Here is a 26,186-nt window from a genome sequence, read left to right as displayed (position 1 = left end):
TTTCAGTAAGAAAGATGGCACCGTAAGCAGCACTATGCCAGAATCTGAGAAAGGGATGTCTTCATGACACTGCCTGCAATTCTGAAACCCTTCAAGCTGAAGTGATTGCCACCAAAAACACCGTTTTCACAGTGAAATTTGCTCTTCATAGGGTGCTCTAGCTAGCACCATAGGACCAGATTAAGACTCCATGCTGGAAAAGGCCATCGTACAGGAGGACATAGGTACAAAGCGCCCTTCAAAATCCTAATCACATCTGGATGTGCGGCTACAGTGCTCTTATTAACCTTAGACCCAAAACACGAGCCCCACAATCTGGACTTTCAGGGACCCAATCGCTAGGCCCTTTTCCAGTTCTTTCTGCAGGAAGGCAAGCACCACCGATATTGGAGCCGAGTTCAGGTTCTCACTTCTCTGAGCATGACAGGCTTGGAAACACTTCTAGGCTTTTGCATATACGGCTAGATTCACTTTCTTTCTACATCTTAGAAGGGTGGACATCACTCTGTCTGAATATCCTTTGTGTGCTAGCACCATGCACTCAAAAGTCATGCCATAAGATCAAAGCCTTCTGGTTCCTCTAGGGCACATGTGTCAAACACAAGTCCTGAGGGCCAAATCCGGCTCGCCTGGCCATTTTATGTGGCTTGTGGAAGTGCTCCTGAACTTCTCCTTCTCACAGCTCAGCATGTCTTCTCTCCCGTGCCATTCCGATGTCACAATCATGCTGAAAAATCTGCCGGCCCTCAACAGCAATTTTGTCTGTGGCTCCCCTTCCTGCTTTCCATCTGCCGTGGTTCACCCGGGCAGAAACAGGAAGTTGCGCTTCATTGGAGAAAGACCACAGCAGATGGAAAGCAGGAAGGGGAACCGCGGCTGAATCACTGCCGAAGCCGGCATATTTTTCAGCTTGATGGTGACATCAGACTGGCGCAAAGAGAACACACATACTGGACTGTGAGGAGAGAGGGACCAGCGCAGGAGGGAAGACATGCTGGGCTGTAGAGAGAGAGAGATAGATGAAGGGAGACAGGTTGGACCTGGGGTGGTGTGGAGGAAGAGGGAAAGAAATGCTTGAAGGGAGAAATGGTGGACCTGGGGGGTGAAGGCAGGCCGGCAGGGGGAGAGATGGGATGGGGGGGGGGGGGCAGCTGGGAAGAGAAAGGGAGAGAAGTTGGATCTGGGGATGGGAGGGAGAAATGTTATGCCTGGGGATGGAAGGGAGAGTGAGAGATGCAGAATCTTTTTTTTTCCTTCCATCTCATTGTTCAGCATCAAGGGGGGGAGGGCAGAACAACAATAGAAAATAGAGAAATGTTGGACCAAAGGGAAAGAAGAGGAGAGATGTGGTAATGGGGAGTAGATAGAAGGAAATAGGAGGCTGGGAAAAGAGTGAGATGGGAAATGGGAGAACTAGGGACTGAGAGGAGATGGAGAATTGAGAGGTAGCTGAAAATTTAAAAAGAAGGGTGAGAAAGAGTGCAAGATTTGAGTGGACAGAGGCAAAAAAGAAAAGAAAAAGTTAAGAAAGCAGAATAGGGGAAAAAAAAGGAGGGAATGGAACAAGAGAGAAGAGGAGAAAAATGAAAGAAAATTAGTAGAAGACAGACAAAAAGCAGAAAGAGAAACTGGGACCAAGATCATTAAAAAGCAAAATGACCAATTAAAAGGTAGAAAAATAATTTAGTTTCTATTTTGTGATTACAATATGTTGTATTTGAAATGTATATCCTGTCAGAGCTAGTGTTAGACAGCAAGCGTGAACTAGGACCATGAACTAGGACCTAAAAGAGAGGTTGGAGAGGTAGAATCCCTATACTTCTACTTAGCCTGTGTTTTAGATTTCGGCCCCTTATGTGATTTATGTTTGACACCCCCTAGGGCAATAATAATAATAATAATAACTTTATTCTTATATACCGCCAACAATCTTGCGACTTCCAGGCGGTTAACAATAAAGGGAAACTGTAAATACAATAAATAGAAGCTGTACATACAACGAATTAAGGAGTATTGCTGTGTACATCTGATAGTATCAACATTAATAGTAGTAACGACAGTTTGTGGGCTGCAAGGCCAAGAAGTGTCATGCTGCTTACAGAGAAGTAGAAATATTAAATGGAGTGATCGTAGTTGGTGATTAGGGGTAGCAGTTTACAAGATCAGGTTTGTGATGGTGTTACAAGGGTTGATGTCCTGGTTCGTTATCTAGGTATTTTAAGAACAGGTAGGTTTTTAGGTGTTTCCTAAATTCTCCATAGTTGTTTGTGTGTGCAATTAGTTTTTCTAATTCTTTACCCCATGTGGCTGCTTGGTACGATAGCAGTTGTTGATGGTATTTCTTATATTTGCACCCTCTGGCCGGAGGGGAGGCAAATTTCAGGTGTGTTTTTCTTTCATGTCTGTTGGTTGGGAATGAGAAGAGGTCTGTAATGTATTTGGGGGCTAGTCCATTTAATACCTTGAAGCAGAGACATCCTAGCTTGAACTTCGTACGTGCCCCCATCGGCAGCCAGTGTAGGAGTTTGTAGGAAGGGGTTATGTGGTCGGACTTCTTCAGCCCGAAAATCATCCTGACTGCTGTATTTTGTATCAGTTGTAGTCTATGCATTTGCTTCTGGGTGATTGTCAGATGGGTGATGTTGCAGTAATCCAGATGGCTTAGTATTAGGGATTGTACTAAAATTCTGAAAGCTGAAGTGTGGAAGTACGCCTTGATGGACCTAAGTTTCCAGAGAGTGAAAAACTCTTTTTTGATTAGGGAGTCTATATGGTCTTTCATGGTTAGACCTTGGTCTAGTACTACTCCTAGGATCTTCATCGTTGGTTGAATGGGGTAGTTGAGATTGTTTATGTGTAGTGATTTTGTCGTTTTATGTGCGTGTGGCGAGGCTATAAAGAGTTTAGTTTTATCCGGATTGAGCTTCAGTTTGAACTCTGAGGTCCATTGTTCCGTGTTTAGCGCTTCAGTTGCTGTTGGGGTGATTTCAGAGGGAGATGAAATAAACGGGATAATGATTGTGAAGTCATCTGCATAACTAAATACTTTTATGCCTCGCTGGGTCAGCTGCGTACCTAGTGAAGCTATATAAACGTTGAAGAGTAGTGGGGATAGTGGGGACCCCTGTGGCACGCCTGATGGGTTTGTCCAGATTTTAGAGAGATTGCAATTGAAGCAAACTTGATAGGTGCGGGTTGTAAGGAATCCTCGGAACCAGTCCAGCACCTCGCCTCCAATGCCGATTGCGTCTAGGCATTGTAGTAACTTTTCGTGATCCACCAAGTCGAAGTCTGAGCTCATGTCAAATTGCATGACTAAGGCTTTATGGCCCTTGCTGAATAAGTTACGTAGGTATTCTAGGATCGCTGCAATCACCATCTCAGTACTAAACAAAGGTCTGAAGCCAGACTGGGTTTCATTTAGTAGTGAGAACTGATCTAGGTAGTTCATCAATTGGGTTTGTACCAAGCCTTCCATTATTTTTACGAAAAATGGGATGGATGCTACCGGTCTATAGTTGGTTGCTGATGTTAGGGGTAGTTTATGATTTTTTGGAATTGGGGTGATTATAATGTGACCATTTTTTGATAGGAATTTTCCGTTTTTGAAGTTATTGGACATGTGAGTCAATAGTGTTATTTTAAAGTCTAATGGGGCTGCTTTCATTATGTTGGGGGGACAGGGGTCTAGGATGCAGTTTGATTTAGTGTATTTGTTGTAGAGTTTTAAGAAGTTGTTCCATTCTAGGTCCTGGAAGGAGTTCCAAAACATGTCCGCTGGTATTTCATTTACATGTGTGTTGGCTATTTGCTGCTCATCTGTGTTGTTTGCTGGGCAGTTGTTCTTTAGGTTCGCAATTTTTGAATCAAAGTATTGTGCTAGGTCGTCTGCTGATGGAAGTTTTGTGTCGTGCGTGGATTGACTGTGGCGTGTGGTGTCGAATAAATTTTTAACTAGATTGAACATTTCATGAGTGTTGACTCCTTTTGAACTTGTGTTGGATATGTATATTTTGGATGAGTAGAAAGTTTTCCTTTTTTCTTTTATCAGTTGTTTGTATTCCTTTATGTTTGATCTCCAATTGTTCCTATCAGATGTTTCACCTGTTTTGTTCCAGATCCTTTCTAGACGTCGTATTGATTGTTTCATTTTTAGTAGTTCGGAGTCGAACCAGTTATTATATTTATTTGAGCGGTTTGTTCTGTTTTGTTTAGGAGCTATTTTGTCTAAGATGGTTGTGCTTGTTTTCGACCACTGTTCCCAGAATTCATCCTCTTCGTTTGTCTCCTCTCGCGCTTCATAGTGGGCCCAGTATTCCTCTGGGTTAATGTGGCCTCTTGTGAGATGTTCTTTTTTTCTTATCTTTGGGTGAGTTTTTTCTTTTGGTTGGTTCCAGATTAAATTAAAGTAGTAAGTGAAATGATCGGACCAGACGTCATGGTTCCAGATGCCATTTGATATGGAGATAGTGGGATTTAGGGTTTCTTTTGAGGACATAGTTACCAAATCTAGTTGGTGGCCTTTTTCATGGGTTTGTGTGGTTGAAGGGAGAATGAAGTTGAGTGAGGATAGGAAGTTTTTAAAGTCTTTTGTGTCGGAATTGTCCTCGTTCTCTAGATGTAGGTTTACGTCTCCTGCTATAATATTGTAAGACGGAGTGATTGTGTTGTGAAGGATGAATTCGTAGAGGTCTTCTCTGGCCTTTGACCAGCATTTTGGCGGAACATAAACTAGAATACAGGAGAGGTAATCTTCTAGGTCCTTATTGCTAATTTTGCATGCTAGTGTTTCTAATTGGTTGGTTATCTTGGAGTCCACTAATTCAAGTTTGAGTTCTTCCTTGAGGATGACTGCTAGTCCTCCCCCTCTCCGGTCTTCTCTGTTTAACATGTGGATTTTGTAATTATCTGGTATTAGGTCATTTAGTATTGGATCCTCTTCTGACAGTAGCCATGTTTCCGTTAGAAAGAGGCAGGCTAGCTTCTTGCAGATGATCCAGTCTTTGATTAAGAACGCTTTGTTCCTCACTGATCTAGTGTTGAGGTAGGCGCAGGGAATGGAGGTAGTTGTGATGGGTATGGTGGGTGTGGTGATTTTGATGAGTTTTATCTCCCTTGGTCTTTTTTTGAGGGTACGGTGAGGTCTATTATTACTTGTGATTATTTTAATATGATTTACTCTGTCTTCCTGTTGGTTGATTAGGAGCTTAATGGGTGTGTCGGGTTCGTGAACGGAGTGAAGCTTTGGATATAGTGATATAACGTTTTTAACGTTATTGCATAGTAAATATAATAGTAGGATTGATAAGAGCTTCATGTTTGCTGGTTTTTGAAATCCTTCTAGTATCTACTTATGTTGGTTATCTGTCCCCGCAGGTTTTCTGACTTTATCAATGGTACACTTGCAAAGGATTGCGAATATATTGTTGTAGGACTGTGGAGGGTTTGAGTGGGGTGGCAATAAGCGGGAGAGCGGGGAGGAGCGGGGAATAGGCAGGAGATTCAGTGGAGCGGTCTTTGGGGTGGTAGTGTTCCGAGTTCCCCAAGTGCTCCCCTCAGGTGCTCGCCTTCGTCGGTGCGCCGAACGTCAGCGTTTTTAAAGAAGATGTCCTCCAGCTGGATCGGGGGGGGGCGGAGCAGGGCTCCCACGCCAGCCCGATCTGGCTGGTCTTTGTATGTGAGGTGCGCTGGGTCGTTTTTAAAGAAGGTGTCCTCCGGCGGATCGGGGGGGGCGGAGCGGGGCTCCCACGCCGGCCCGATCTGGCTGGTCTTTGTATGTGAGGTGCGCTGGGTCGTTTTTAAAGAAGGTGTCCTCCGGCGGATCGGGGGGGGCGGAACAGGGCTCCCACGCCGGCCCGATCTGGCTGGTCTTTGTATGTGAGGTGCGCTGGGTCGTTTTTAAAGAAGGTGTCCTCCGGCTGGATCGGGGGGGGCGGAGCAGGGCTCCCACGCCGGCCCGATCTGGCTGGTCTTTGTATGTGAGGTGTGCTGGGTCATTTTTAAAGATGGTGTCCTCCGGCTGGATCGGGGGGGGGGGGGGGGGGGCTAAGTGTGAGGAGTCTCAGATGACATGGAAGTCTATGGTCACCTTAGCCAGTCTGGTGCTACTAGAATCACCAGTCCTTGATCCATCATAATTCTGCACAGAAGTCAGCCTATCATAGGCCACGGAGGGAAGTTGTAAAGAAGTCCTACCTTTGGCCAAGGTTGCACAAAGGCATCCAAACCTTTGCCTCCTGGCTCATATCTTCAACTGAAAAACAAAGCCACTTTCTTGTAGCTCACTGAGGCCATTAGATCGAAAATCAGGTGAAGGCTTCCTGAGACCGTGACTACTAGACTAGAGACTTCCAGCTGAGGAAATCCACTTGCAAACTGTCCACTCCTGCAACATGTGCCATTGAGTGCGCCAAGAGATGGAATTCTGCCCACCAAAACAGCCATATAGGCCTCCAAGCATAAAAGAGCACATTTGATGCCACCCCTGGCAATTGACATAGGATACCACCATTGTGTTGTTGAGAAAACTCATACCAGTGGTCCATCGTGCCCAGCAGTCTGCTCCCGCGGCAGCCCTTAGGTTAAAGAACAGTTTAACTTTGTCTTGAATCTCTGGAGGGTGTTTTCCCCTATAACAGACCCCTGGAAGAGCATTCCAGTTTTCTACCACTCTCTGGGTGAAGAACTTCCTTACATTTGTACGGAATCTATCCCCTTTTAACTTTAGAGAGTGCCCTCTCGTTCTCTCTACCTTGGAGAGGGTGAACAACCTGTCTTTATCTACTAAGTCTATTCCTTTTCATTATCTTGAATATTTTGATCATGTCCCCTCTCAGTCTCCTCTTTTCAAGGGAGAAGAGGCCCAGTTTCTCTAATCTTTCACTGTATGGCAACTCCTCCAGCCCCTTAACCATTTTAGTCGCTCTTCTCTAGACCCTTTCGAGTAGTACTGTGTCCTCCTTTATGTACGGCGATCAGTGCTGGACACAGTATTCCAGGTGGAGGCATACCATGGCCCGGTATAGTAGCATGATAACCATCTCTGATTTGTTCGTGATCCCCTTTTTAATCATTCCTTGTTTTTCTTTATTAATTTGTTACAAATTATATAACAAAATAAAAGGAATGTCAATTACAGCCATCAGCATAAAAAATGCTCAATATAACAAGGAAACAAAATAATTCAACGATCTAGCCCACATTACTTGGCTGCAAATACCAACTTTAGCAGATTAAATTTAGTAAATAAAAACTTTTTAACTTTAGTAGACAATATGTGGCTTAAACCTTTACTGTCGTCAATTATCCTCCCTAGCACGAAAAGCAAAATAAGAAACCTAAGATTCTATCTGCACAGTTTTACCTTTTAAGAAACTATCCAACTGGACTGGGTCTGAGAAGACATTTATTGCTTACATATGAAATAAGGCATTTACAGGGAAATTTTTTAAAAAAAAGTCATACCCACCGCTAAAGCCTTGGGCCTAAGCACTAGGAATTGCTTCCTTCTAAATTGAGTCTGTTTACAGACATCAGGAAAAATCATCATTCGCTGGCCACAAAACAGAGCTTGTTTTTTAGTAAAATATACACTTCCCCTTCCCCATTCACGGTTTCCCTACTCGCGATTTCACATAATCGTGGTGGTCTAGCTGGTTTTCAGGGCAGGAGCGATCTTCCTACGCTCCTGCCCCGTGCAAATAGCCATTAGGAAATGGCTGTGGGGAGTTTCCGTAGTCTCTCGAGGCCACCGGGTAAGGCCGGGATGCCAGGGGAAGGCGGAAGGGAGGTGGGGGTGGGTCTCAGAGTCGGATATTTGCAGTTTGGCTCTGCCCCTATCCCCCGCGAATAACGAGGGAGAAGTGTAGCTTCAAAATAGTTTGCTTCTCTAGCTCCGTTTTGAAAACTACCAAGAGTGTAGCTCGTATTGTACTTGTGTCTTTTGATGATTCTAAAAATTGAGACAAAAACTATTAGGTGAAACTAATTTATCAATTTCCCCCTCATCTGCCTCTTCCTTAGAAGCTTTCGGCAATGGCGTACCTAGCATATGTGACACCCGGGGCCCATCATTTTTTGACACCGCCCCCCCATCTATATGAAAAATATGATTTTTAGTGACAATCTACATATCGCACCTAGGAAAAGGCAGCATTTTAAACAATGCAGTGAGCACTAGAACACCAACATATACATTGTAAAACTAAACAAACCAGATCCTACACAGTCAATTGATTCTGTACAGTCGATGTTATCACAAAGCCATGTCCCTTCCATACACACAGATATATACCCTTGCCCAATATGGAATAATCACAAACTAAAAATAGAAATATGTAAACAAAAGTTAAACTGAACTGCAGTGAGCACTAGAACACCAACATATACATTGTAAAACTAAACAAACCAGATCCTACACAGTCAATTGATTCTGTACAGTCGATGTTATCACAAAGCCATGTCCCTTCCATACACACAGATATATACCCTTGCCCAATATGGAATAATCACAAACTAAAAATAGAAATATGTAAACAAAAGTTAAACTGAACTGCCAAGAAACCATACTCTGCATACAATGCAACAGCACACCACACCACAAAAACAGTAATACATGTCCTCTAATACTGTGCAAAATATAAAGACAGTAGATGTAAATTTAAAAAATCTGATACATAACAATCACCACTTTACAAATTAACAAATAAAAATAAAACAAATGAGAAATAAGAAAATGCCATTTTTTTGGACTAATCCCCGTAAGCTCGGTCCTCATCCCCACAAACCACCTGATTCCATCCACACAAGCCTTGAATTGTTTTATATTGAAATTATTATATTAAAGTATAAAAAGAAACAATATTCAGTACAATTGTCAATTTATAAATCAGCGTCTTCTCCCCACTCTCTCTTCCCCATTTCCCTTCAGCGTCCTCAGCCCACTCTCTCTCCACTTTCCTTAAGCGCACGCACATAAAAACAAGCAAGTAATTTTATATCATTTTCATTCTATTCATTCATAGAAATTAAAGTCTAAATAATGCCGTCACATAACAAAACATGATTTTACAAAAATAATTCCCTGCACAGTCAAGCCTGCAAGGATTACTAGATGTCTTTCAGCAGCTCCCCTCCCTCCATCCCCCTTACCTTTGTGGTCAAGTCAAAATGATCTACCAACAATAAAATTTTAAAAACACAAAGCACACTGTACGCAGAGAAAATGTTAATCATTTATATTCCGCGGGTTTTCAAAGAGGTCAAGGCAGATGACTTTATGCAAAGTCACCTCAGTAACAACTATACAAAAATAGACAAATATACCCCCTCCCTTTTTACTAAACCGTGATAGCGTTTTTTAGTGCAGGGAGCTGCGCTGAATGCCCCACGCTGCTTTCGACACTCATAGGCTCCCTGCGCTAAAAACTGCTATTGCAGTTTAGTAAAAGGGGGCCATAGTGCAAAATATAGACAACATATATAAATTCTCAAAACGGACACATTTTGATCACTAAATTGAAAATAAAATCATTTTTCCTACCTTTGTTTGGTAATTTCATCAGTCTCTGGTTGCACTTTATTATTCTGACTGTGCATCCAATATTTCTTCCCTTCTTTCAGCCTCCTGTATGCTTCCTCTCCTCCAGACCTCATTCCTTCCCCCAACTTTTCTTTGTTTCACCCTGCCCCTTCTTTCTCTCTCCATGCCCCCTTTCTTTCTGTATATCTGTCTTTCTCTCTCTCTCTCCGTGCCCCATTTCTTTCTTTCACCCTGCCCCCTTCTTTCTATCTCCATGCCCCCTTTCTCTTTTTGCCTCTCTCTCTCTCTCCTCATGCCCCATATTTTTTTTTTCTTTCTTTCACCCTGCACCCTTTCTTTCTTTCTGGATCCGTCTCCCCCCCCTTCTTTCTTTCTTCCTGCCCTCCCCCATGCCACCGCCATTGGGAAACATGCTGCTGCCACCACCGCCAGGGAAAGGCTGCCACTGGCCATTGGACACAGGCCAGCGCCGAGTTCGCCCTGCTTCTCTTTCCCGCGGGCCGACAAACTCTCGCTGCCCGACATCAATTCTAACGTATTAGAGGACGTTCCGGGCCAGCCAGGCAGTGATTGGCTGGCCCAGAACGTCCTCCCCGACGTCAGAATTGACGTTGGACGGCTAGAGTAGGTCGGCTCGCGGGGAAGAGAAGTAGGGAGGGAGAACTCGGCGCCGGCTTGTTCCTGATGATGGCAATGGCAGCCTTCCCTCGCCGGCAGCCTATTCCCCGGTGAGTGGCCAGCTGTGCCCTCCCTTGGGCCTTGCACCCGGGGCGGACCGCCCCCCCCCCCCCCTTGGTACGCCACTGGCTTTTGGAATCTAACAGAGGTTATCAGGTTCAAGTGTGTCCACCTTAGCATACTGCAAAATCTCCCTCATATACATTCGTACTAGTTCCAATGGAGATAGGAAGTATGTAATAGGGAAATTTAGGAAACGAAGATTCCTGACTCTTACATAGTTCTCCATTCTTTCCACCTTAGCATGAAACAATATGCTATCTTTAACATTAGAAAGAGCAGTACTCGGTAAATTATCCACAGATTGATTCACTTTATCTAATTTATTTCCTAGCTCTGTTATTTGATTTTCATGCTTATTTACTTTAACTGAAGTATCTGTGGAGAACTTATACAATATCAAAACTGTATTCTGCAATGAAGATTCAATTCTATTAACAGAAAGCCATATGTCATTTAAAGTGATAACTTTGTCCATGGGGAGAATATCAAGAGTTGGCTCCATAACCATTTGGACAAGAGCCAATCCTTTTGTTCTCGCACCCCCAGACTGATCTAATATATTAAGTCCAGTATTGTCACAAGTTTGTAAGGAAGAGGAAGCAACCTGTACTTTAGAAGGTGTCTCTATCCTTCCAACAAAAGCAGATGGCTGGGGAGGTGGTGACGGCTCTCCCGAGGAGAGGGAAGTGGACTGCATACTTAAAGTTATCTGCTCTTCCAACTGTGGTGAAGAAGGAGCCAAAAGGTACTGATCCAATTGATCCACTACTGAAGGTAAAGGATGAATTTTAGCCTTTTACCCATGGTGGAAGGAAATTGTATCAGTTCTCTCCCGACTCCTCAAGGGGCTCTGAAGGGACTCAAAAGGGACGTGTCCTGCCCCTTCAGGCTCACGGCCCCAGACATGCGACTGCATGCCACGGTTAGATGGACTTTCAAAGGAGTTCTCCTCCTTCATGCTGACAAGCGTAGAGCTGCTGCAGGGGCTGCCTGCCCCGACAGAAAAGTTGTGCTGCTGGCGGCACCGGCACCTGTTCCTGCTGCAATTGGATGAAATTAAAAGGAGTCCAAAGACTCCTCTCCTTAACGTTGGTAAGGGTTGGGATATAAGGGGGCTGCCTGCCTCAATGAAAAAGTGTGCTGCTAATGGCACCAGCGGCCTTCTTAATCATTCCTAGCATTCTTTTCGCCGCCACCACGATGGCTTCATTGACTTGTCTACCAGTACTCACAAGTCTCTTTCCTGGGGGGGTCTTTTCGAGTACTGCACCGGACATCCTGTATTCGTGTATAAGATTTTTGTTACCATTATGGATCATTTTACACTTATCCACGTTAAACCTCATTTGCCATGTTGGGCCCATTTCTCGAGTGTGTTTATGTCACGTTGCAGGTCTTCACAATCCTTTTGTGTCTTCACTACTCTGAATAACTTCGTATTGTCTACAAATTTAATCACCTCGTTCTTCATACCAATTTCCAGGTTGTTTATAAATAAGTTGACGAGCACGGGTCCAAGCACCAAACCGAGTATTGTCCATTTACCCCCACTCTATTTCCTATCCGCCACCCAGTTTTTAATCCACATGAATATTTCACCCTTGATTCCATGGCTCGCAATTTTTTTTGAAGTAGTCGTTCATGCAGGACCTTGTCAAACGCCTTATGAAAATCCAGATATACAATGTCGACCAAGTCACCCTTGTCTATCTGCCTGTTTACTCCCTCAAAGAAGTGCAGCAAGTTCATCAAGCAAGATTTTCCTTTGCTGAAGACGTGCTGGCTGGTCCTCATCAGATTGTGTCCGTCAAGGTAATCAATGATGTGGTCCTTTATAAGCGCCTCTACCATCTTTCCCGGTAGCGAGGTCAGACTTACCGGTCTGTAGTTTCCCAGATCTCTCTCTCGAACCTTTTTTGAAGATTGGTGTAACATTTGCTACTTTCTAGTCTTACGGAATCCTTCCTGATTTGATTGACAGATTGGCTATTAGTTGAAGCAGTTCAGCTATAGCCCCTTTCAGTTCCTCGATTACCCTCAAATGGATGCCATCTGGTCCCGGGGATTTATCATTTTTAAGCTTATCAATCTGCCTGCAATACCTCTTCTAGACTGACCGTCAACCCTGTCAGTTTCCCATCTTCGTTTCCTGCATATAGCCTGTCAGCTTCCGGTATGTTGTGTATATCCTCTTCGGTAAATGCAGATGCAAAAAATGTGTTCAGTTTGTCAGCGATGGCTTTGTCCTCCTTTAGTACTCCCTTTATTCCATGGTCATCCAACGGCCCCCACTGCTTCCTTCGCAAGTCATTTCCCCTTAATATATCAAAAGAACAGCTTGATGTTTTTTGCTTCCTTGGCTATTTTTTCCTCGTAGTCTCTTTTGGCCTCTCTTACCGCCTTATGGCACCTGCTTTGATGCTTGCTTTAGATTTTTTACAGTGCTTATCCTCTTTTTAATTTTCTTCCCCACCATGAGTCTCATCCCTTCGTAATTCCCTTTTTGGAAGTTCAGTGCCGTGGCCGTCGTTCTGGATCGATGTTTTGCCCCTGTGTCAAGGTTGAAGTGGATCATATTGTGATCACTGCTTCCCAGTGTCCCTTCTACTTCTACACCTTGCACCAGTCCACGTAGTCCATTTAGAATTAAGTCCAGAATTGCATTTCCTATCGTATTTTTCTTGACAAGCTGTTCCTGAAAACTCTGCAGCATGCTCCCAAATCCCTGAAGCGCCAGGAAGATGGTTCGAAGTTCCAAGTGGTTGATAGACCACTTCCTCTGAAAAGAGGACAGCGTCCCTGAACCGGACATCCTCTGCAATGTGTACCCCAGTCGAATAGGATGGCATCCATTGTATCATACATGTGGAGATGCGATGGGGAACTCCTCTGGCTAGAGACTGTGGCTCCAACCACCAGGCTAAACTGTGACTTACTTCTGTTGTCCAAGGTAACTGCTGCTATAGCGCATCCCTCTGCGGGCACCATCGGAGAGAGGAGCGCATTTTGAAGGGGACTTAAGTGTGTCCTTGCCCAGGGAATGACATATATGGTCACCACCACTGATCCCAGCTGTCTTGCTCCAAAACTCCCATATCTGACACAGTAGCTTCTCTCTGTGGGCATCCTGGAGGAACTCTTTTTTCTCCCTTATGTTGAACCGGATTCTCAGATACTCCAAGATCTGCATTGGTTCCAGGTAGTTTTCCTGAAAGTAGACCATCCAAGTTCTGTAGTAGTTGAATCGCTCTTTGAACTGTTAAGTCTGCCTTCGGATTCGGACTGGACTCTTAGTAGCTAATTGTTCATATACAAATGTAGTTGTATGCCAACTCTTTGCAAATGTGCTACAACAACCACCATGGTGAAGGTCTGTGGCATCAGGGCCCACCCAAAGGGCAAGACCGCAAATTGGAAGTGTTGGTCTAGCACAGTGTTCTTCAACCTTTTTACACCTGTGGACCGGCGGAAATAAAATAATTATTTCGTGGACCGGCAAACTACTAAGACTGAAATTTTTTTAAAAACCATCGCCGCCCCATCCCCGCGAGCTCGGTCCCACAAACCATCTGATCCCATCTGCACAAGCCTCAAATAGTTATGATTTTATATTGAACATATTTTATTAAAGTATAAAAAGAAACAATATTCTATACAATTGTCATTTTATAAATACAAATAATACAGGGCAAAGATCAACAAAAACCCTGTCTCCCCTCCCCTTCACATATATCCCCTCTACTATCAAGAAAACTGAATAAGCTAAATTATTACAGAATGCTACACAAATATCATGTAATATGTAATGTAATGTAATGTAATTTATTTCTTATATACCGCTACATCCGTTAGGTTCTAAGCGGTTTACAGAAAATATACATTAAGATTAGAAATAAGAAAGGTACTTGGAAAATCGAAGCGGGCCGGCCTAGCAAAGGCCCCGAAGCTGCCTCATGAAACCGCGCTAAACTATTGATTAGGGGCAGCTCTGTGCCGAAGTTAAAAATATACAGAGCTGCTGCTGCTGGTCTGGAGGTGCGGAGACAAGGCAGGAGGCAAACGCGGTGGAAGGCAGGAGTCCCGGCGAAGGAAGGAGTCCCTGCACCGCGACTGCAACAGGAAGTTGCAAGTCAGCTGACGCCGGCCTTTCGTTGTGGCGGGGACCGAATCCTTCGCGGACCGGCAAGATTTTTTTGCGGACCGACACCGGTCCGCGGACCGGCGGTTGAAGAACTGTGGTCTAGCACACAGTTCTTCAACCGCCGGTCCGCAAAAAAATCTTGCCGGTCCGCAAAGGATTCAGGTCCCTGCCGCAACGAAAGGTGCCGGCGTCAGCTGACTTGCAACTTCCTGTTGCCGTCGCTGTGCCGGGACTCCTGCAGCGTATGCTTCCTGCCTTGTCTCTGCACCTCCCGACAAGCAATGGCAGCTCTGTGTGCTTTTAATTTCGGCACAGAGCTGCCCCTAAGCAGTAGTTTAGCGCGGTTTCATGAGGCAGCCTCAGGGCCTTTGCTAGGTCGGCCCGCTTCGATGATGCGATGTGGGCTGGCCTAGCAAAGGCCCCGAGGCTGCCTCATGAAACCACGCTAAACTACTGCTTAGGGGCAGCTCTGTGCCAAAGTTAAAAGCGCACAGAGCTGCCGCTTGCCTAAAGACTCTTGGGCCACTGAAGGAGGGCAAAGAGCAGCTGTCCTGGAGGTTTCCCTTCCTCTCAACTTTGCAGGTCCCTTTTTTCCACCTTTTTTTTTTTTTTCTTCAAACAGCAACGGAAACAGCAACGGGCCCCAGCATTGACATCAAGTAAGTTCCACTGTTCCTTGCAAGCGGTTCTGCTCGGCCAAAGCTTCCCTTCTGACATGAGCCACCCTCAGGGGAAAGAAAGTGACCCGCAAAGGTGAGGGGAAGGGGGGCAGATGATGGAAGTTGGGGGGGAGAGAGAAGGGGCAGATGATGGAATGGAGGAGATGAGAGAGAGAAGGGGACAGATGATGGAAGTGAGAAGAAGGGAGAGAGAGCAGAAGGCAGATGGATGTCAGTTGAGAGGGGAGAGCAGATGTTGAATGGAAGTGGGGAAAGAACACATACTGGATGGAAGGAGGAGATAAATAAAGGGGGAAGAAAATAGTAAGATAATGGAGGGGTGAGGGAAAGGGGTGACAAGCTGTGGGTAGACACAGTGAAAAGAGGGAAACAGGACTAAATAGTAAGAAAGAATTTAATTTAGATGGAGGCAGAAAATAGAGAAGGAAGACCAGAGAAGAAAAGGGAAGAGAGAACGATATCAGATCTGAGTGGAGGAAATGAGAAGAGAGAGATGCTAAAAACCACAGGGGGGAGGGAAGGACAGAGATGCCAGACCATGAGGGGAACAGAAGGAAGATGATGGATGCCAGACCAAATTGGGGGGGGGGGGCAGGAGGAGAGATGGCAGGGAAAGACAGACAGTGAATGGAAGGGGCAGATGCTGGACTGAAGAGACAGAGAAGGTTATTATGCCGCTGTACCGGGCCATGGTACGCCCTCACCTGGAGTACTGCGTCCAGCACTGGGCACCGTACATGAAGAAGGTCACGGTACTACTCGAAAGGGTCCAGAGAAGAGCGACTAAGATGGTTAAGAGGTTGGAGGAGCTGCCGTACAGCGAAAGATTAGAGAAACTGGGCCTCTTCTCCCTCGAACAGAGGAGATTAAGACGGGACATAATCGAAACATTCAAGATACTGAAGGGAATAGACTTAGTAGAGAAAGATACTATTCAAGGTAGGGAGAATGAGAGGGCACTCTCTAAAGTTGAAATGGGATAGATTCCGTACAAACGTAAGGAAGTTCTTCTTCACCCAGAGAGTGGTAGAAAGCTGGAACGCTCTTCCAGAGGCTGTTATAGGGGAAAACACCCTCCAAGGATTCAAGACAAAGTTAGACAAGTTCCTGCTGAACAAGAACATGCGCTGGTAGGGTTAGCTTCAGTTAGGGTGCTGGTCTTAGACCAGAGGGCCGCCGCGTGAGCGGACTGCTGGGCATGATGGACCACTGGTCTGACCCAGCAGTGGCAATTCTTATGTTCTTAGGGCAGACGCTGGATGGAAGAGAGTGAAAAGGCAATGAAAGCAGAAACCAGAGACGACAAAAGGTAGAAAAAAAAAAATTTATTTCTATCTTGTGATTCAAATATATCAGATTTGAAATATGTATCTTGCTAGACATAACTGGGGAGTGCAAAGCCCAGGCAGTGCCTCTTTAGCTTACAGCTGGCTTAGGGCTCTCTCTGACCAGGGGGCAGTTGCCCTAGTTCCACTCCCCTAACACCATTACTGTCATGTGTGACTGTGGTATTCTGTTACATGATATTTGTGTAACATTCTGTAATAATTTGGCTTATTCAGTTTTCTTGATAGTAGAGGGGATATATGTGAAGGGGAGGGGAGACAGGGGTTTTGTTGATCTTTGCCCTGTATTATTTGTATTTATAAAATGACAATTGTATAGAATATTGTTTCTTTTTATACTTTAATAAAATATGTTCAATATAAAATCATAACTATTTGAGGATTGTGCGGATGGGATCAGATGGTTTGTGGGACCGAGCTCGCGGGGGCGGGGTGGCAATGGTTTTTAAAAAAAATTTCAGTCTTAGTAGTTTGCCGGTCCACGAAATAATTATTTTATTTCCACCGGTCCATAGGTGTAAAAAGGTTGAAGAACACTGGTCTAGCTCATGGAAATGCAAAACTTCCTGTGCTCTGGAAAATGGGAATATGCAGAAGGGCCTCCGTCAAATCCAGGGAGAAAAGAAATTCTCCCAGCATCACTGAAGCAATCACCAACTGCACAGTCTCCACCTGGAAACGGGTTAACTTGAGGGCTGCATTTACTGGTTTGAGGTCTAGAATTGGCTTCCATTCTTCTGAGTCTCTCTTGGGCATTATAAAGTATATCAAGTATCTGCCAGAGCCCGATACTTCTTCTGGTACAGAATCTTTGGCTTCCAAACCCAGCAGCCTTTGTACTGTTGCTCAGACTTTGGCTGTTTTTTCTGGCTTCCTAGCTGGAGAGCCTAGAAAAGACCTGGAAGGAGCTGGAAGAATAGAAGCTTGCACTCCTTCTATATAATGTCCAGCACCCATGCTCCCCTACAGGCTGATAACCTCCTTCCTAAGCGTGGAGAGATGGCTGCCGGTTTGGCGTCATAACTAATCGACAAGTCGATGAAGCCGTCCACACAATGTGCGGTGGCGACAAAAAGGGCAAACAGAATGCTAGGAATGATAAAGAAGGGGATCACGAACAGATCAGAAGTGGTTATCATGCCGCTGTACCGGGCCATGGTGCGACCTCACCTGGACTACTGCGTCCAGCACTGGTCGCCGTACATGAAGGACACGGTACTACTCAAAAGGGTCCAGAAAAGAGCGACTGATGGTTAAGGAGTTGGAGGAGCTGCCGTACAGTGAAAGATTAGAGAAACTGGGCCTCTTCTCCCTCAAACAGAGGAGATTGAGAGGGGATAGACTTAGTAGATAAAGACAGGATGCTCACCCTCTCCAAGGTAGAGAATGAGAGGGCACTCTCTAAAGTTGAAAGGGAATAGATTCTGTACAAATGTAAGGAAGTTCTTATTCACCCAGAGAGTGGTAGAAAGCAGGAACGCTCTTCCGGAGGCTGTTATATGGGAAAACACCCTCCAGGGATTCAAGACAACGTTAGACAAGTTCCTGCTGAACAAGAACGTGCGCTGGTAGGGCTAGTCTTGATTAGGGTGCTGGTCTTAGATCAGAAGGCCGCCGGGTGAGCGGACTGCTGGGCATGATGGACCACTGGTCTGACCCAGCAGCAGCAATTCTTATGTTCTTAGGAGTTGTGGCAGAGAGGGATCCTGAAGATTGTGAGCGTCTTGCTCCTCTGAAACTTTGCCGCGAACTTTGAAGTGATCTCTGGTCTGAAGGCCTTCCTAAGAACTTGTGATACCGTTTTGAGGCCCAAAATTAATGTGCCCTGACCTTCTAGGTGTTTGAGGTCTGCTGTCTGATAGTCTTCAGCTTTTGATCCTGCACACTGGCCATAAAATTGTCTGGACCTTTCCCAAAGAGTAATTGGCCTTTAAAGAGTAATTTACTCACGGTCAACTTTGAAGATGAGTCCCTCACCCACTGTCTGATCCACAGCATCCTGCCGGAGGAAATAGCATTTTCGCTGCTCCCTGGCTCAAACCTGGAGTTTTTGCTTGGCCCTCACATCATCTGGGCATTAATGGGGTTTTATTTGGAAACCGCTCAGAACTGTGGATGTAGCGGGATATAAATTTTAAAAAACAAACAAACACCCCCCCAAGGAACTAGAGGAGACTAAGCCAGTGGCTCCCCTCCCCCATCAAATGCGGTGCAACACATAGATCACAGGCTCTCTTTAGCCTTTATCCTCAACATTTATGCTGGACTGAAAGGGGGGGGGGGGAGAGGAGGGGACATGGATCCTGGATTGCAAGTAGAGTAAGAGAGGAGGGGGACATGGATGCCAGACTTGCAGGGGGAAGAGGAGAGGTGAGGGATGGGGTCATAGATGTTGCACTGCAAGTGAGGGGGGAAGAGAGAGAGGAAGGGACATGGATTGCAGACCTGCAGGAGGAGTAGGAGAGGGGAGGGGTCATGGATGCTGCACTGCAAGGGGGGGAGGGAAGGACATGGATGCCAGACCTGCAGAGGGAGGAGACATGGATGCTAAACTGAAAGGGGGGGGGAAGAGGAGAGGACATGGATCCTGGATTGCAAGTATGGGGGGAAGAGGGGAGATGGATGCCAGACCTGGTATTGAAGACAGAATATTTTAGTAAACTTAACATACATATCACCACCGAAAAATGATACATTCCAAGCACTTATAAAAGGTACAACTCTTGTTCTTGCACCTTTTTTTTCCTGCTTACCCTCCAAAGATAATCAAGTCCTATTAATTCCAAGTCATCCATCATGTATGCTCGTCTTTTTGCTACAAGTTTCCCTTCTCTGCAGTTCACAGCTTTGAAGAAACGCTCAAAACATTTCATTCCGTTCTCTGTCAATAAGGATGGATCAAGCTGCAGCACATTATTTTCAAAAAAGTCTTTATTAATGTCCGGGTCCAAGTCTGGCTCATCCCCCATTAGCTTGGAATACCACTTAAAGCAGGCCTCTCGGTCACAAAGATAGACTGCATTTTCAGCTAAACACTTCCAGATCTGTTTTGCCTGAGGAGCACAGAGCCACAGCTGGCCATCCTTCAATAAAAACCTAAACAAAAACAAAACAAACATTTAAGACAATTCATTAGTGATTTTACTAAGCTATAGGGAAAAAAAAAAGTGTATTTCATAATATCTAAACAGTATGGTTATGTAAAAAAAAAAAAAAAAAAAAAAAAAAAAAAGTAGTAATAAGAAATGAAAGGAATACAATACAATTTTTATTTGTATACCGCCAATGCCTGTTCGAAGTTCACAGCGGTTCACAAACAATAAAGCATCCAATATTAGGTGCTTAGAAAATATTCCTAACTGACAAAAAGGTTCACAATCTAACTAAAGCACCTGAACAAACAAAACAATTACTTACATACTAAAAGTACAAAAAAAAAAAAATCATCAGACTGAAAGGAAACCCCCCCCCCCAAATAACAAAAATTAAATCAAAATAAAACAAAAGAGGGTCACCGGATGAGATGGGAGCTTAAACATTGAGCTCTGATCTTAGCCTAAGGATATTCCCTGATTACTATCGGTTTGGCGGTGGTGCAGGGTGCCTGAACATACGTGGAATGTTGGAGGATTGGCCGCGTTTCAGATGGTTACCAAAAAACGTCAAGTTGGTGAGGGTACGAACTTCCCGTGCCGGAGACAAGCTGGTGAGAATGCGGGATTGGCCAAGGACGAACAGCGCCGGAAAATGCCTGGGCTAGATACTCAGGGGAGCCCGGAATCAGAGCTCCCCGGACCATGAGGCGCTTATCAAAGCTGATATTCGGATGTGGTTTACAGAGGTGAAAACAGAGATTGCAGTGGTGGGACGATTTAAAGGAGATCAGAGCTGACCTGACGGAGATGGGAAGCTGGACTGATACAGTGGAGCTCCAGCTGGACTCATGTGAGGCAACGGCAGCTGGTACCAGTCGCAGTCTGGAAGATGTACGTGGGGAGCTCCAGGGTCTGCTGGACAAGATGGAGGACTTGGATAACCACTCCCGTCGTAACAATTTACGGGTGCGGGGAATACCGGATACAGAGCAGAACTGAGATGCCAGAGATGTGACCATTCAGTTGCTCCGCTCAATGCTGCATGAAGAAGGCCTGGACCAGAGCATTGAGCATGCTCACCACGCCTTGGGGCCTCGCCAAGCTGTCGGTTACCCAGGCACTGCAGAAGGCGAACATCCGGTACCGGTGAACCTTCCCTTTTGGGATCCTCATTACCTTTAATAGCATCCATACTCGGGTCGCCACTTTGAAGGAGGCTCGGGATAATAATAATAACAACAGTTTATATACCGCAATACCGTTAAGTTCTATGGATTTGCTGTTGAAAGAGAGCATTGAGGTTCCTGCAATGGAGCAATCACCAGCCGTGTCCAGCGTGGCCTGGCAGCGCCATGCCAGTTATCAGTGGCATCATGTGGACTTGGCTAGTTAAGACTTGGCTTTCTCATCTGTTTATGTTCAGCGGGTCAGTAGAGTGACAGTATAATTACAATTATTCTTTAGGGGGTCAGTAGATTTAAGAGGGTGGGTAAATAGTGTGGGCAGACTTGATGGGCTATGGCCCTTATCTGCCATCATCTTTCTATGTTTCTATGTTTCTAAATCTGTTTTATTAAGCAATAACAACAGGAAGTACAACAGCAGTAGAAAACATGGTTTACAATGTCACCCAAGAACAACCGCGGAGGACTGGACTCTGATGTCCCCCACGATCGAACGCCACCCCCACCCCACAGAGAGAACCCCCACACACACCCACCCCACCCCACACCCCCAATGAACATACAACTCTCAAGCAGGGAACATCAATGGTAAGGAGAGGCACGGACTCACAGGTGGAGTCTGTTCAATATTCGGCTACGACTGTCAGGGGTCAAAGTGTCATCTGTTTATTGCATTTAACTTGCCTTTGGGCTGGTTTTGGGACTCAACTGGACCAGGCTTCGGCCTGGATGTGCTATTGTCTATCCTTTGTCTTCTCTGAGGGGTTTGCCTGATGGGGTGTATGTATGCAGGGGTGGTGGGTTATGTTGGGCAGGTTTGATTGTGTTGGGAGGGATGTATGGGGGGCTTGCTTTGTAGTGTGCATGTGTTGTGGGCTTTGTTTGTAGGGATGGACTGTCTATACATTGGGGAGTGATTTCTGTCGGTGTTTTGAGTGGTCTTATATGTTATTTCCTATTTTAGTATTATGTTTATTCATATGTTACTTTTATACATTGTAATTCGCTTAGAAATAATTTTAATTAAGCGATTAATCAAATATAAATAAAACTTAAACTTGAAACTTGTCTTGGAAACTGGTTGGGGTGTATGGTTGTTCTTGTGGGTGGATTTTTACTTCTGGAGGGAATTGGGAAGATGTGGCTCCTTTTGAAGTGTCATGGGCATGGGGGATGTTTACTTCTATAGTAGTGGAAGGTGGCGATATTCCTACTGTTGGGTTTAGGGTGGGGGAGGGGAGGTGTGGAAGGGGGAGGGTTAGGTTGGATGGGTGGGGGATGGGCTCCACCTGGGTGTTGGGTTTCTTTTTGGCAGGGATTGCTGGGGATAGACTGCATGTAGTCACTATTAATGTTTGAGAGCTTAATTCGCCGAGTAAGCATTCAGCTCTATACCGGGAATTGGGGAGAGTGATGGTGTCTACAGGTTTGATCCAAGAGACGCATTTGCTTCATCAGCATGAACATTTGATGTGTCATCCTAAATTCCCACTTTCTTATTGGGCCTCCAGGGTGGGTTCCTCTAAGCGGAGTGGGGTGGGGATTTAAAATAACTATACAGAGTTTTTGGACCAGTGATGAAAACCTAACCCCTATTGTTCATAACTTTATTAATTGTGATCTAGGGGTTTTTTGAGGTCCTTTTTGCTCTGTTTTAAACACATTATATGCCTATTGTACTTCAACATGGGGAGGGACCCCTCCTGGTGGGTGGTGACTTTAACTTGACTGTGGCCCCCTCGATTGTTAACTCTGGCAGTGCGGGTGGTTATGGATGGCGGGTTAGGAAGTTGTTTCGGGCATTTTTGAGGGAGCTTCATTTGGAGGATGGTGGTTGTGTCCTCGGGTTCAGGACTATATCCATTACACTTCTGTCCATGGATCCTATTTGAGAATTGATTACATCTTTGTGGATTGAGCGCTCTTGTGAAATGTCTGGGAGGCTCATATTGAGCCCCTCACCTGGTCGGATCAGGCTCTGTTGTGGCATCAATTGGAAGGGACGCGACCTGGTGTGGGACAGAAAAGCTGGTGCCTGAATGATGGGTTGTTGGATGATCCGGTGGTGTTAAAGCAGGTGGAGGGCTGGCTATAGGAATATTTGGAGGACAATGTGAATGGTGAGGCGTTATGGGAGGGCCTGAAAACGACATTGTGGGGTAGACTTATTGCGTTGGCGTCTTCTCGGAAACGTTTACAGAGAGCAAAGGAAGAGCGTCTGTTGAGGTTGCTGGGTTCTTTAGAGTACAAGCCAAATCACTCAAAATTGTATGTCCAAAGACCTGTTATTCCAACAAATGTTCTTATATATCTGGTCTCTATAGATATATTTTCATCATGTTTTATTAAACGTTTCACTAGCCTCGGTGGTGCCTACTGCATGAAGCAAACTTTCTTTCATACAGACCAATGGCTCACAGAGATTAGTAGTAGAGATTTTTATTTTAAATTATCTCATACAGAATAGATAGTAATACTCATCTCAATCTACGCGGGTGGGGACAGCATCCATAAGCGGCAGCTGTGGGATGGGAGTGGTCTTCCAAGTGAGTTGGAACTGTTTACTGTGGACAGGATGCAGTTTCATCTTCAGATCTTGCGCCAAAAATACTTTGAGGGCGGTAATAAGGTGAGCAGATTGGTGGCTCATAGACTGCGGACTCACAGCATTCGTAATAATATTTTGTTGTTATGTGGTGACAGAGGGAGGATTGTCAGGGTGAGGAGGAGATTCAAGCTCATTTTGTGGATTACTATCAGCACCTGTACACGCCGGAGACGGTTCCAGATATTGATCAGGGTGTGGACTATGTGTATTCGGTTAATTTAGGGAAAATTACTTTCCTGATGCTTTGCGTTTGGACTGACCTATTTCACTTATTGTGGCGGTCCAGGTTCTTAAGACTATGAAGATTGGGAAGTCACCTGGTCTGGATGGCTTTACTGTAAAGTTTTACAAGTGTTTCAGTGATTTGCTTTTCCCGCCACTTCTTCAACTTTTAATACGTGGCAGTCGGGCAGCCAGTTGTCCTTATTTATGAGACTGGCGGGTATAACCATCTTGCCTAAGGAGGGAAAGGATCCAACTTTGTGTGCCTCCTATCATCCCATTTCGCTTTTGGGGGTCGACACCAAGATTTTTACTAGGATTATGGTTGATCGTTTGATGAGCTGGATACCTAGATTGATTCATCCTGATCAATCGGGATTTGTGGTAGGAAGGCAGGTGGGGGATAATGTTAGGCAGGTGGTGGATTTGATGGTGCAGATTCGTAGGTTGCAGCAGCCCATGGTATTCTTATCGATTGAAGCTGAGGAGGCCTTCGGCCGCATGTCGTGGCCTTTTCTCTTTAAGGTCTTAGAAGCTATTGGGCTATGGCCTCGCATGTTAGCATGGATTTGGCTTGTATATGAACCTCTTGGGGTGTATTAAGGTGAATGGCAGTTATTCTGCCCCCTTTCTTTTGTCTCGTGGAACTAGACAGGCTTATCCCCTCTCTCCTTTTTTATTTGCTCTAGTGGTGGAACCTCTGGCGCAACGGGTTCGGGCACATCAGGGAATTACTGGTGCTCGGATGATTTCGGGGGAGTACAAATTGAGTTTGTTTGTCGACGATCTTCTCTTTACCCTTCAGGAGTCGGTGATGTCTTTGGGAGCGGTGTTGGAGGAGCTCCCTACCTATGGGGTGGTTTCAGGCTTTAAAGTTAATCTTACTAAGTCGGAATTGCTGAATGTCACTTTATCAGAAGTGGGGGGGTCTTACAGGGGCTCTTCCCTTTTCGCTGGGTTAAAAAATCTATGCGCTGTTTGGGGGTCTGTTTGGTCCGGAGGGAGGGGATCTTTATGAGTTGAATTATGTTCCTCTGTTTCATCAAATTCATTTTCTTTTCTTTTCTCCTCAACAATGAATTTCCTAAGTACATAAGTAGTCGCCTCCGCCGGGGCAGACCAGAGGTCCATCCTGCCCAGCAATCCGCTCACGCGGCGGCCCATCAGGCATATTGCCTGAGCAGCGGTCCCTGACTAATTTTATACCTACCTCTACACTTATCTCTAAACCTTCCACTGCTCTTATCTGTACCCCTCAATCCCTTTGTCCTCCAGGAACCTATCCAGGTCTTCCTTGAAACCCTGTACTGTGCTATTTCCTATCACGGCCTCCGGAAGGGTGTTCCATGTGTCCACCATCCTCTGTGTGAAAAAGAATTTCCTTGCGTTTGTTCTAAACCTGTCCCCCTTCAATTTCATCGAGTGACCCCTTGTTCTTGTGGTTTCTTTCAAATTGAAAAATCTGTCCTTGTCAACCTTTTCGATGCCCCTCAGGATCTTGAAGGTCTCTATCATATCTCCTCTGAGTCTCCGCTTTTCCAGGGAGAACAGCCCCAGCTTCTTCAGTCTGTCAGTGTATGTAAGGTTTTCCATACCCTTAATCGGTTTAGTTGCTCTTCTCTGGACTCCCTCAAGCATTGCCATGTCCTTTTTGAGGTACGGTGACCAGTACTGTACACAGTATTCCAGATGCAGGCGCACCATAGCCCGGTACAGTGGCAGGATGACTTCCTTCGTTCTGGTCGAGATACCCTTCTTAATGATACCTAACATTTGGTTTGCTTTCCTCGAGGCTGTGGCGCACTGTGCCGACGCCTTCAATGTTGTGTCTACCATCACTCCCAGGTCTCTTTCCAGCTTACTGACCCCTAGCATTGATCCCCCCATTTTGTAAGTGAACATCGGGTTCCTTCTCCCTATATGCATGACCTTGCATTTCCCTACGTTGAAGCTCATTTGCCACTTTTTCGCCCATTCTTCCAGTGTCGTAAGATCCCTTTGGAGATCCTCGCAATCTACCGTGGTTTCAACCTTGCTGAATAGTTTGGTGTCATCTGCAAATTTGATGACCTCACATTTTGTTCCCGCCTCCAGGTCGTCAATGAATATGTTAAACAGGAGCGGTCCCAGCACTGACCCTTGAGGAACCCCGCTCGTGACCCCTTGCCAGTCCGAGTAGTGGCCCTTTACACCAACCCTCTGCTTCCTGTCTGCCAGCCAGTTTTTGATCCATCGGTGAACCTCCCCTCGCACCCCGTGATTCCATAGCTTCCTGAGCAACCGCTCATGTGGTACCTTATCGAAGGCTTTCTGGAAGTCTAGGTAAATTATGTCTATGGGTTCACCTTTGTCCACCTGGCTATTTACCCCCTCAAAGAAGTACAACAAGTTTGTGAGGCACGACCTACCCTTGCAGAACCCATGCTGGCTCGACCTTAGCTGTCCATTTTTTTCGATATGATCACAGATGCTGTCCTTAATCAGCGCCTCCATCATCATCATCATCATCTTTCATCATTCCTGTCTAATTACTTCTCTTTCTTCTTCCCCTTTTGAACGTCAGTCAATTTGTACCTTTGCTTAATCTTTTGTAAACCGCATAGAACTTCACGGTATTGCGGTATATAA

The 26,186-nt window shown here is 45.3% G+C and overlaps 1 protein-coding gene across 4 annotated transcripts in view; it reads right to left on the bottom strand.

Moving 5' to 3' along the window:
- USP9X (ubiquitin specific peptidase 9 X-linked) overlaps window positions 1-26,186 on the bottom strand; it is a 589,740-nt gene that overhangs the window by 301,174 nt on the left and 262,380 nt on the right. For all 4 annotated transcript variants that reach the window (XM_033949377.1, XM_033949378.1, XM_033949379.1 and 1 more), the window contains one exon: window positions 19,203-19,545. In XM_033949377.1, coding sequence (XP_033805268.1) covers window positions 19,203-19,545 — 343 coding nt within the window. The remainder of the gene's footprint in view (window positions 1-19,202; window positions 19,546-26,186) is intronic.

The sequence above is a fragment of the Geotrypetes seraphini genome, chromosome 6 (assembly GCF_902459505.1).
Source record: "Geotrypetes seraphini chromosome 6, aGeoSer1.1, whole genome shotgun sequence".
In the NCBI taxonomy this organism is placed as follows: Eukaryota; Metazoa; Chordata; class Amphibia; order Gymnophiona; family Dermophiidae; genus Geotrypetes; species Geotrypetes seraphini.
This window is presented reverse-complemented; position numbering and strand designations above follow the sequence as displayed.